The sequence below is a fragment of the Leuciscus leuciscus genome (genome assembly GCF_965113295.1).
Source record: "Leuciscus leuciscus genome assembly, chromosome: 15".
Classification (NCBI taxonomy): Eukaryota; Metazoa; Chordata; class Actinopteri; order Cypriniformes; family Leuciscidae; genus Leuciscus; species Leuciscus leuciscus.
In genome coordinates, this window is record NC_138739.1 from 34,826,438 (window position 1) to 34,839,253 (window position 12,816).

The following is a 12,816-nucleotide window of genomic DNA, read 5'->3' on the forward strand; positions in this document are numbered from 1 at the left end:
TATTATTTTATTATTATAATACAAATGTTATATAAGCATGGTGACACTTTACAGTAAGGTCCTATTAGTTAACATACATTATTTATGAGCAATACATCTGTTACAGTATTTATTAATGTTTGTTAACATTAGTACAACTGTTAAATGTTAGCTCATGTCCATTAAATTATATTAACAAATACAACTTCTGATTTGATGAAATTTACATTAAAGTCGGTAAAGTAGCTTTTCTTTCCTATTGTGACGTATATCTGAGTGAAATTGCTTCTGGAATAAGAAAAAAATGGATTTCATCCTCAGGAGATGACCGGAAGTAGCTACTATTAAGTTGGGTGTTGTTGCTAACTAAACGGAGGCAGTTTATTTAGTCCCACCGTCCACCGAGACCTTATGGTAATGCCTGGTTCAGATTACACGATTTTAGCCCGATTTTGGCACGATCCGGTTGACGTAGGGTGTCCTGGGGATTCGTAAAGGACAACGGACGACTCGGGACGCAAGATTCGATCGTTTCATCTCGTATAGTGTGTCATAGTGGACGACAACCGACGCCGCCTCAGCGATGCTTCATGATATCACGATAAAAAGACTAGTGTGTTTCATTTTTTTTCCGGTCCTCCACGACGGTTCAGTCAAGAGTGACAAAAGTTTGTGTGAGTGAGTGACAGTGTGAGGGAGTGAGTGTGTGCGTGTGTGTGTGTGAGTGAGTGAATACCAGAATATATGGCACAGTGACTATCTTAACAGACAAAAACAAAAAAACTATACCATCTGAACCAGGCATAAAGTGTTACCAATTATTATTATTTTTTACAAAACTCACCTTTGAATTGATCAAGGGCTTTTTTGATATCGTCATCTTTCAGAAGGTTTTTCATGGCCATCTTGACAGCTAGAGAAGCCAGAGAGAGAGAGAGAGAGAGAGAGAGAGAGAGAAAATATTAGGCGCTAATAACTGAAACAGAATGGATGCCAAAATGTGTGTGAATCAAGACTACAGGATTTCCCAGCAGACTTTGATCAGCACAGGGACACATTTAGTCTTTTTTCGTTTACAGTTAAATGGCAAAAAAATAAAAAAATAAAGATTCATTACATTCTGTTTTTCCATACATGTGAAATACATCACAACATACACTTACGCAATTGTAGTCTTATGAAATGGAAGTAGGTTTTGTTTATTTTTATTGGCAGGGATTTAACAGTCAAGTCTTTAATCCAGTGCTAAATTTATTGTGTTGTCTCTGTTTATCTGTTAGATTAGTCATGCCTTTCTCTAAGAGTTTAACAACTACATGCTGGTTTTCTATCACTTAAGATTATCTATCACCTTCTCTAAGACCTGAAACATACTTTTACGTAAGTACATGAACACAAACCCTAGCAGTGATTTCAAGCAGTTTGATGTGTCAAACTCAAATGGCAAATGGCAGTTTCTATCCAAAGGTACTGATGTTGAACAAAATCCTTCTCCTGCTGTATCAGCTTACTATTAGATCCATTGGTGTCCGAGTTCAGGCAACTGCTGCAAGGAACACTAACCAACAATGAGATCCGCTGCCAAGAGAACAGATTCGATTGCTCTCATCTTGGCCTCTTACGATTGCAAGAGTTCCTGTCGCCCGTAAATAACTTTACAGCATTCATACGCTGCAAAGGTGGCATGCATAAGGCATGACAGCTGTGTATGTGTTTGTATGTTTGTCTATTTAAGTTAAGGTATGTTTCATCCAAGTGTGTTGGGTTGGGCGGACAGGCCTTCGGAGAAGAATGTGTTTGCTCTCTTGAGAAACTCTATCCTTCTGTAGTTTGAACTATATATGTGTGTGAGATCACAGATTATAAAGTGAAGTGACATTTGAGGTGTCTCCCTTGTAACGCTAAGAGATCTGACTTCTTAACCTCATCTAACACTTCACAACTGCAGCAGCCAATCAGAGCTCGTCTCTAGCACCAGATGTTGAACCAGGCTTTCCACTTCAAAAGTGTTAACTTTACAATTAAATGACAAAAAACATACCCTAAAACTCAAAAAATGATAGACTGCTACGAGAAATCGTTGGCTAGCTAACACTAGCACAACAAACGAGGAGAATTCAATTTCAAATGTAAAAATACATGGCATGATAGATGAGATGGTGTTTTCTTTACAGTTCTTCCTTGCACAGCAGGTGTTTACAGGCTCTATGCAACTATTTATGCAGCTGCTACTGTAACTTCACCAGAATAAACTACTTAGACAGATATAAATCATGCAGAACGTTCTGATGCATGACTGTCAAGAAAGATAGTACTTTTTTTTTTTTTTTACAAATAACCTTCTGACGAATTACAAGTGGTTTAAAAAGTCACAAGCTAACTTTACAATGTAGAAATAAAGATAATTGAGGCACCATTTGGGGTCACACCAGTGGAAACCTCTGGAGAGCCTCTAGACACCTTTGTGTGAATCAAAGAATTGACCTTTGAGGAACTAAAAAACCCACAAGTTCTTGCAAGAACTTTCAACTGTCAGTTGAAATATACAAAGAAGTTCCTCAAAAACACAATTAGGATATCTGAGGCACCTTCAAACGGTGTCTAGAGGTTCTCCCGAGGGTTCAGCCAGTTTGGAGATCTGAGGAACCCCTAATAGTCCCTAAAGTATCTTTACATTTTACAGTGGTTGCTCTTGGTTATATGGTAAGCCAGGTTATGCAAACAACCCAATAGAAAGAAAGAAATGATAATAAAATGTTCCTCCTTGACAGGAATGAGATTAAATGTTGATCAAGTCCTGAAGAAAAAGACCCCGATAATCTGTTTCTCCTCTGAAAACATGGATTTCCCAAGATAATTGTCTGGAATCAAAATTCAGAGATCTCAGTATCAACATTTCTCATCAGATTATTTCAAGACCAAATGATTTACTCTTCCTTTATGTTAGCTATTGTTTCATTAATGTCTGTTTTTTTAGGGAATTATCCAATATAACGAAACGCCTAAACTCTATTCATACCTGTATGAAGGGAAAGCTGGCGGGAGGAGAGACTTGGAGAGAGAGAAAGAGCCCAAGGTGAGAGATGGGGGTCCACTGGGTGTCTTATATACTCTGGCTTAGCCTATGTCTATTTCAGGATAGACCGGGTCATAATGCAACACGCAGGAGAATGAAGGATTGTATGTGTGTCTCTGTGTGTGTTTGAGAGAGATCACTTTCTTGGTGGCCTAACGAATCAAATGCTACTATTAATAATCGGGTCTCATTTGACTTCTTGTGTCCTCTCAGTAAATCACTGTCTACTTCTCTCTCTTTAGCTTATAGCTCTGTTCTAAATCTTAGTGAAGTGCCTTGCTGTCGACTGCCTACATCCTGAATGAAATGCTCCTCCTATACAGCAACCCGATTTTCTTCTCGGTAGATTCAAATTGACTCACAATTGATTCCAATTGAGCTCAATAGTGAGCGAGCGCCCACTTATTCAGCAAATTTGGCTCCATTTTTGTAAAAAGCATGTCCAAAAATGTTTCCGTCAACACTTCTGGACATTGAACCAAACCAACCATGCGTTTTTCAAAAGAAGATCGTACAACCAGTGGCACCATTGGTCTCTACGATCAACTTTACTCTCAATGCTTTTGAGAAACGCAGCCCAGCTCTGAAATGAATAAGATTGAATAAGGCAAAAATGTTTCAAACATTGAAAGAAAATTATTGTGAATGAACTACTCATCCCACAAAATTTGTGCATATGACAAAATCGAATAAAAAAATGTATGGTTAAACTATCAACTTCAAAAAATCTTCAACTTCAAAGAATAAAATACAATATGAACCTTAAGTCATGTTTACGCAACATGTTTAGTATGAAAATTCGGTCTGAATGCGATTTGTCTGTTCAGACCAATGCGTAAAAAAATGCCAGATGGCCTGAATGAAAATGTAATTTCACCCTCTGACAGTAGGTGGCACTTATAAAAATTTTTTTGCAGAAATACCCGAGTTTGCAAAGAGCTGCAAAACTTTACGTTTCTGAAACCTGCTTTACATGGAGAAAAGAGTCAAACAGTATTTACAAACAGTATTATTTTTATTATTATTATTTTTATTTTTTTGCAGTGTGATGGAAGAGCAGTCTCTATAAAAAAAAAAAAAAAAAACAGTCTCAATGATGGCATGCAAATGGCTACGCATTCGAATTGGCGTAAACAAATTATTTGTGCCCTTAGAATGCCGTAGAACGCTTTAGAATGTTTCAAATGCGTAACGTCACGTCATACACTACATCTCAGTGACATCAGAGTTCTAGTGTGACATGAAGTGACTTTCAATAGAATTTTTTTCAAGTATGGAGTTGCGTATTCAGACTTTCAGACTCGAATGGAACATGCCGTTAATCATATTTCCAGGCGCCTGTCGTCACCATTCAAGCCCTGGTGTTAAAATATCTTCGTCCGATATTTACGGTGATTGAGCCATGTGCCCCCACCGAAAAAAAAGACCCAGGATGGGTTTCACTCATACTTAACGCATACTTAAGACGCCTGATGAAAGACAGGGGAGAACTTCTTTACACATGTTTACACACACCACCAGTGCATGGTGGGTATACATAGCCCTGCGTGATCCCTGTAATGAGACACTGTATTAATAAGAGCATCTATATATCAAACCAGCTGGGTTTCAGATTTCCCTCATCCTGTAAATCACTTTCTATAGCTATGCTTACATTCCTCCATCAGCTTCTTTTCCTCTTTGCAGATAAATCACCAGTCTCACACTGCTTCTCAAGGTTCTTTACTTGGACCCTAACCAGTGTATATCTTCATCGCTCCACTTCTCTTTCTTAGTGGGACTAAATGTATTGGTTTTCCTCATGTTGGTGGCAGTCAAGATGACCATCTCCACACTCTATGACAGTGTCTCTATGTTGGTGTGAGCATGAGTTTAGCTGTTTATTATTATATATATTTTATGTATTGTGACTTTTACAGTGTTAGTCACAGCCTGTCACATCGAGATTAATGTGAATGACTGTGTGCTTGTCAACTCTCAGCAGTTTCTCTTTGGCACCTCGGAAAGTGGCACTCAATCCTGTCATCTCGGCTTACTGATGGGAAATACTTACTGCATAAACACTCACACACATATATGCCAACGTCACAGTGATTTTCAGTCTTTCCCCATGCAGTTTATTTTACACGTTTTATTATTTTTATTTTATTTGATACTGAACATTGCTTCCATTGCATATAATACGGGACATTGCTCCCACATATTCTGGTAGGAGCCCTGACGAGTCAAAAATCTGTCTTCCTCTCAGGGATTCCCTTTTAACACAGCACTTCCCATCTGTCAGAAATCGAAATATTGTAGCTTGATCCTGCCCAGATGACTAATACAGGGTCTCTCTCTATCTCTCTCTCTCTCTGTACTGTTTGACCCTCTGTTCTCTCACCATGCAAGGGTGTTTCACTATGTCTACCGGCCCTATTACATTACCCTGCCTCAGCATTACGAAGACTGAAAGACAGAGAGACAGAAATAGAAAGAAAACAGATCCACAAATGGACTGTCTTTCTCCTAATAAATAAGGAGTGATGATGAGAGGCCAGAAAAGGAAGGATGAACATGGTGATTGGTCAGAAAGAACAATCAGTCACAAAGAACGCGTTTTTACTGCGCTGATTTTTCATTGATTTTCAATGTAAACATGCGCTAGCTTTTTGCACTAAGGACGTGTGTCCACCAAAGCGTTTTTACCTAGCTGAAAACGCCTAGCTGTTTTTTCATTTGAAACGCTTTGCTCGCTGTGATACGGAATATCCATGGAAGTGTTACTAGTATCTCATTTCACAGATAGTTTGTTTCTGTATTGTTTCTAATACAATGTAAAGTATTTGCTCTGGCTCTTGTCGCACTTTGTAACACATCTTTCCCTCGCGGCCGCGGGTCAAAATGACCCGAAGCCTTAAAATTATACTTTTTTTTTTTTTGGTCCAGAAAGCTTATTTTATCACATTTTGATAATAATCAATGCAATTTTTTTGGCGATTTTTTTAACCTTTAAATTACTAGATTTGATCAATAAATAAATAGTAATTTAAGCACATTCCTCACATTCTTTCAACTTAAATTCAAATTAACTCACAATTTCATGACCCTTTTAATTCAGCTCAAAATATCTTACATTGGGTGTCTTCGCTGACCTCTTGTGGCAAAAAAATATATATAACATGATATTTCATAACTCTAGCCACTAGATGGCCTTTGCTCCTATTTGGAGCAAATGAGCTGTTCCGCTGAGTCCTAAAGTCAGTTCATTTCAGTATGCATTCATTCAGATAAAAACATTTTTTTGTAAAGTTTTAGCATTTTTAGTTTGAATTTTGAGCATTTTTAGGTTTTTCTATGTGTACTGAAGCATTCCTCGCATTCCATTCATTCCTATGGGGTCCAATTGACCTGCAAGGGAAGGATTTGTTACTTTTTTAAATTTTAACTTCAAAACTCCTCGAATCCATTCAATTTGTTTTGTGTGTATTCGTGGTTCAAGTGCAACAAAAGTCCTAGGGTCTTGGACCCCTCTGATGAACACTCAATAAAAAAAAAAAGGAGTTTCGGGAAGGATTAGTTAATTATTTTGTTCCGCTAATATGCTTGTTGTTGTCATGACATTGTACAAGCAGAATGTGTCGGTTGGTCGGTGTTGTATTAGTCCCGCCCCTCCTCCCCTGTGATTGGATGGCTGGGTAAAAAGTGAAAGTGATGAGTGCTGCTTTTACACAAAGTTGAACATTCTTCAACTCTAGACACAGTAGATGCTCGTTACGAGGCTGGCATTTTTGAAAACGATGAGCTCCCATTGAAAACAATTGGAAAAATACGCTAGCCTCGGGAAAAGCGCTTTGGTGGACACACAGCCTAATAAAAAAAAAACTTTGGCGCTCAAGTTTAAAGTAGTTCAACTTTTAACGCTAACCCTAACCCTAACCCTAACCCTAACCCCCACTACAACAGAACAAGCAACATGATGTGGCAAAACTATTGCCATTATCCATGCTGGTTAGTTTTCACTCGGCGCGACGGCCATTTTAATAAACCTCACGAAAGTAACTTACAGCTCCTATCTCTTTGAATGAGGAGACATCAAATTCTCCAAAGCTGTTCACCAAGCTTACGATATAATTTCATATTTGAAATCACCAATGAAATCTGACAACAACGTTATTTCTAAATGCTCAGATCATGAGGAAAACTGCATTTTTCTGCTAGTTAGAGAGCACGCAAATTCTTTGAACTGCAAAGGTCACAATGTGACGTCATAAGTGCGTATGTGTAAAAAAAAAAAAAAAAAAATCAACATTTAAATAACACGTTTTAATAGCCGTGTTTACATTAAATAAATTACTAAATAAATATTAATAAATGTAAATAAATAAAAAATTGCGCTGCATTTACAATCCTGTGAAAACAGGGGGTGCTGCTTCCTCCCTACATCCCGCGCCCTGCACACATGAAGCATACAAAAATACAAACCGTGTTTCCAGCACTTTATGAACATGTGTAGGCAACGTCCTCTGATCTACCTATTAATACAATGACATAGCACTGTCTGGAAGTGGAAAATTGGATTCAAAGAAGCCCTGTCAGTCAAATCTGTACAGTCTCCTCTACTCATTTTGTGAGAACATGCGCGCGAGCAGTAAACACAGGCATGTGTGTAACATGTAGTATGGCCTTGATTTGAGATCATGACACTGTCGCTATTTCTCGCCGAAGTGGCAATGCGAAACAACACACACACACTCACACGATCCCTGGAGCTGAAAGGAAACATTACAGCTGCCATGACCTTGAACTTATTGTAGCGCCCATGTGTAGCTACGTATATGATTGCAATATTGTAAGGATCACCCTCTTGAATTAAAACTGCCAGGATGTTGTTGGCATTCCCAGGTTTAAGTGACCTTAGAAGAACATTTGTAGAGTGATAGTAATACGTACAGAACAGTAAATATAGTATTATAAGACTCAGAATAGTCTGGACAAAATAATTTCTTTATTAAATATATTTGGACAGTATCTAAAAAATACATTAATATAAATATTTATTATTTTATATATGACTGTTACATACAAGAGAATATCTTGAGAAATATATCTATTTAGCATCGTTAAATCATTACTTTGCATATTGTCTGTTCTGGTTGCTGCCACCTAGCGGTCACTCATTATAACTGCATCTCAATCCTTCACAAGCCTTTAATTCTGCTATTCTTTAGACTAGGAATAGTTCAGCCAAATATTAAATAAAAATTCCCCTCACCCTCATGCCATTTTAAAACCCCTTGCTGCTATTTATCATAGACTAAAATTGTATTTATGATCAAGTACAAAAGTATTTTTTTCCCAAATAGGTAGTATGGTATTTTAACAATATATGTTGTTAAAACAAAAGTGAAAATAGTATTTAACACAGATAAACATTACAGTGGCCCTATTAAACTTTTGTTTGTTTGAACAACCCGACGTAGAAACATTGGTTTAACCAATAGCTTGAGTTGTCTGTTTGGCTGGCCAATGACAGATGGGAGAGCAACATTCAATATGTTTACAACTCAATGGTGGAATAACTCAACTTTCAAACCAGACTCGAAAAGATGGAGAGACTCAAGAAGAAGTGACAACATTTCTGAATGGTTAGTTGATGAATTTATGTAGCTTATGTGTAGTTATCTTCTAGTCATTGATTCATATTTTGTCTTGATAATCAATAAATCTTGTTCAGGGGGCGGGGTTTATTTAAATTTTAGGGTTAGTGATGTCACTAACCCAGGAGGAATATCGTGTAGTAGTCCTTAAAAAGCTATTTCTGGAAAATAAAATATCTCACTTTGCTTTGAACTCTGAGCGTCGTAACTTTGCAGATGTTGTTTATTCTCAAACAGCAACATTACACACTAACTAAAGTTAGATAAGTGAAATCATAATCAAACACCCCTTTAAAGGCTTATTGCTATAATGGTTTGAGACCTGTGGAATAAATGAAATGATTTCATGAACCTATAGTGTTCTAGCCGAGTAATGCAACCACAATGACTGGTCTTACCTGTTGACGTGCTTCATGTGAGAAGCTGCAAGTGAATTCCTCGCATACTCGAGCATCTAACTAAAGAGATCTGATCTGAAAGAGATTCAACTACACACGTCGAGAATGAATCAACGACAGGTTTTAATAATAGAATTGTTTTTAATATACCTGATAAGCGGAAGAAGATGGATGGATTGTTTAATATGAATGTATAATAGGCCTATATTATTATTTTACAGGTTGGTTGCTTTATTTCTTTCTCTCTCTCTTGTCAGGTAAGTGGGCGGAACGCGTTCTTACATAATGCACATTGCACTGGTGGTTGCGTTCTTTTTAATTAATTTACATTCTTACGCGTCATTAAAAAAAATAAAGTTTGTTTCCACTTAAAACATTTCAATCGCGTTAGATACCTTTGAGCTCCGTCGTGCTGTTTCTGAACCCACTTAAAACGCGTGAACTCATTATACTAAAGACGCTTTCAGTTCCCGTTTGATATACGTGCAACTGTAAACCCGCCTCAGAAAACCACCAGCAGCTTCACTTCCACTTTACTGAGCAGTCTATCTGTCTGTCTCTCTCTGTGAGGGTTTGAAGAGCTCTGAATCGACCATTATCCAGCATGTCTCTCCCTCAACAGCTGCGCGATGAAAGGTGAGCGGAATCATGTCTTTATTACTATTTACTCATGAATATTCATGAAATCATTGAAGAGACACTTTCAGGGCGTAGTGTTTGTGTACTATTCAGTTCATGGTAGCACTTTATTTTTACAGTCCTGTTCCTTATGTACATACTACTTATTATAGTAATTACAATAACTGGGTAATAACTTGACACCTAACCTTAACCCATGTTACATGTAACACCTCATATTACCCAGTACTTTCTTAGGTAAGTACACTGTAAGTGCACGTACTGTAAAATAAAGTTCAACCCAGTTCATCTTGTAGCTATACTTTAAAATAATATGCCTAGCTACTACACTATAATCTACTATAGCACTGTATTGCACCGAGTAGCCTATACTATGAAACAACTACTCAGTCTGGTGTAGTAGGCTACACTAAAACTATACTAGTCAAGACTTGTCCACCATATGCACTAATCACGTTTAAAGAAATAGATGAACCTCCAAAGTGGGGTAAATTAATGTTTTCATTATGAGCTAATTTGTGTCATAATTTTAATTATTCAGAAAAAAATTACAATTGTGTCAAAGAAACTGATTTATCCACCTAGTAAAGTATTCCCATCTCAAAATAACTTTAATATAAGCTTAACTCATAAACAAATTTGACTTAATAATAATAATAAAAAAAATGTAAGTGTGTCAACAAACAATATACGGTAAATTATAAGTTATACAGTATGTGTGCACAAAAAAAATCTGCTTTTAAGGCGGGAACAGATTATTGTAAATGCATTATTTGATTTAAAACCAAAAAACAGCAACAACAACATAATCTTCTGTGATAATCAAAATGTTTGTAACATTTGTGCACCCTACAGTGATTTCGACCAGCTTCCGGACAACATCCCAGTCACTGCAACCATTGCTGATATTGAGGAGAAGAAAGGTTTCATTGATTACTTTGTGAGTTCCCTGAACCCTGTAGTTAATCTTTCCTCTACTCTACTTGTCTTCTATAATTTATCTGCCTTATAGTCTGCCTAACTGAACCTGTGGCTTATGTTTAACCGACAGCATACACCTGTCCTACAAAGAATTAGTAGTTTAAAGATATCTATAAAATGGCAATCTTAAATTTTGTCCTAAGGGGATTCATTCTGGAATTGACATGTGTCAGACTGATGTCTTATGCCATTGTATTGCATCTCAATGTTTTTTTTTAAATTGATCACGCTACTACACACCTAGTCTTTGACTTGTTTGTTCTTTATCATCTTCTTGCAGATGTTCGTGATTGAGGTGAAGACCAAAGGCAACAGTAAGTACCTGATCTACAGAAGGTATCGACAGTTCTTCGCTCTGCACCAGAGTTTGGAGCTGAAGTACTCATCTGAAGCCAAGACGGGATACTACACCTGCCAGCTACCTGTCCTGCCAGGTCTGTGACCAAGCAGCTGCACAGCCTCCACTAAATAACAGTGTGGTAGAGATCTGAGGAAACCTAGGTTCACTAGCACATGCCACATAAACACTGAAGCTAAATACGGTTTTCACTTCTGTTCTATGCGTCTGTAAGTGCTTAATCCCATTCAGAGTGAATGTCACATTCTATAACTGAATTTAACTCCTGAAAAGATCAATATTTGTGCAGTGTGTACAGAACTGAATTGAACGACTAGTTAGTTAGATGTATTGTATAAATTTCTGCTAAGTTTTTGCTTAAAGGGGTCATGATATTTTAAAATTGAACAGGTTAACTTGCTTTAATGGTTCTTTACCTGTGCTTTAACTGTACATTATTGTGGCTCCTCTATTCTGACTGAAACGCGCCAATTTCTACAAACCCCCTCTTTCCGAAAAGCTCAGAGTGCTCTGATTGGCCAGCTGACGCAGTGCGTTGTGATTGGCCAAACACCTCAAGGAAATGTAACGCCCCTAACCATAATCACGAGCTTCAGCTTCCAAGGCTTTAAAGTCCCCCTGTGGTCAATAATTGTATTCCTTAAAACTTATCTTTGATCACCAAAATTACATATTTAAAGTTTTTTTTTTCTTTGAATTTCCATATGAATATGCAAATTATCCCCGCCTCCACTCACTCACACCAGCTCAGAGATCCAAGTTGACGATCACAGGTTGACGTGATTTGTTATAAGGTAGTTTGTGATGTCAGAAACACCAGCGATTTCAAACCGTGTTTTGACTGTCTTTGGTTCACTGCAGTTTTAAAGAGAAAATACCCAGCAATGGTGTTGACTGGTGAATTTGCACATGGTTTGTCTTAAAGCATATTAAAAGCACCTCATAGACATTAAACAACATAAAAGCTTAATTTTCACCACAGGGAGACTTTAAGCAATTGTAAACACACAGTTAATAATGTCGTCGGTTTTACCGTATCAGTTCGAGCCAGAATCAGATTCTGAAAATGCGGCTGATCAAGCCGATCGATCGGAACCAACTTTGGTCTGGATCATTGTTCTCTGTTAGAATAAATTATTTTAAATTCTTAAATAAATGATCGCCCTTTGTGGGAGAGTATGAGTTTTGTAACTTCAGATCTTATATATGCACAAACATAATATATATATATATATATATATATATATATATATATATATATATATTATCCTGAAGGCCTTGATTTGCTGGTTCAGGTGTGTTTGCTTACAGTTGGTGCTAAACTAAAATGCAGAAATGTGGCCCTCTAGGATCACACGCACGTCCTTGAACAACCTAAATAAATCGGGAATGTCACCAAACTGTTGTCATCTCTCTGACAATATGACCCAAGTCCCAAAAATGTACATTCAACTTCAAATTACTGTCGACATGGATGGGAGACACAGGTTCGGACAAGATGAAAGCAGAAGAGACAAGTACCACCTGAGAGATAAAAATTATTTTTATTTTTTTGTCTAGCTTCAACCTCAATTAAACAAAACTAAATCAAGGTAATGAAGGTCTTCAGGATTATTAGAATCTTGACAAGTTGGAGCTAAACTCTGCAGGATCGGAAACTCTTGGGCTAGAGGAAGGAACCAGTTGTAGGGTTGGAAGAAAGATCTCAAAACACCAGATCATGGATCACTCCTTGTGGTTGCCCTT

General features: G+C 37.4%; 2 protein-coding genes across 3 annotated transcripts in view; one reads left to right on the forward strand and one right to left on the reverse strand.

Moving 5' to 3' along the window:
* Positions 1 to 12,816, reverse strand: part of pvalb7 (parvalbumin 7) — a 31,642-nt gene that overhangs the window by 3,616 nt on the left and 15,210 nt on the right. Inside the window, exons 1-2 of one of the 2 annotated variants that reach the window (XM_082137960.1) lie at positions 2,999 to 3,086; positions 824 to 892 (exon numbers count right to left, since the gene is read on the reverse strand). In XM_082137960.1, coding sequence (XP_081994086.1) covers positions 824 to 884 — 61 coding nt within the window. In that variant the 5' untranslated portion in view covers positions 885 to 892; positions 2,999 to 3,086. Of the gene's footprint in view, positions 1 to 823; positions 893 to 2,998; positions 3,087 to 12,816 lie in introns of those variants that run through there. The other variant, XM_082137961.1, reaches the window with a different exon arrangement.
* Positions 9,101 to 12,816, forward strand: part of ncf4 (neutrophil cytosolic factor 4) — a 29,945-nt gene continuing 26,229 nt past the window's right edge. Inside the window, exons 1-3 of the mRNA XM_082137897.1 lie at positions 9,101 to 9,728; positions 10,587 to 10,671; positions 10,993 to 11,146. Of these exons, the coding sequence (XP_081994023.1) occupies positions 9,697 to 9,728; positions 10,587 to 10,671; positions 10,993 to 11,146 (271 nt within the window). The 5' untranslated portion in view covers positions 9,101 to 9,696. The remainder of the gene's footprint in view (positions 9,729 to 10,586; positions 10,672 to 10,992; positions 11,147 to 12,816) is intronic.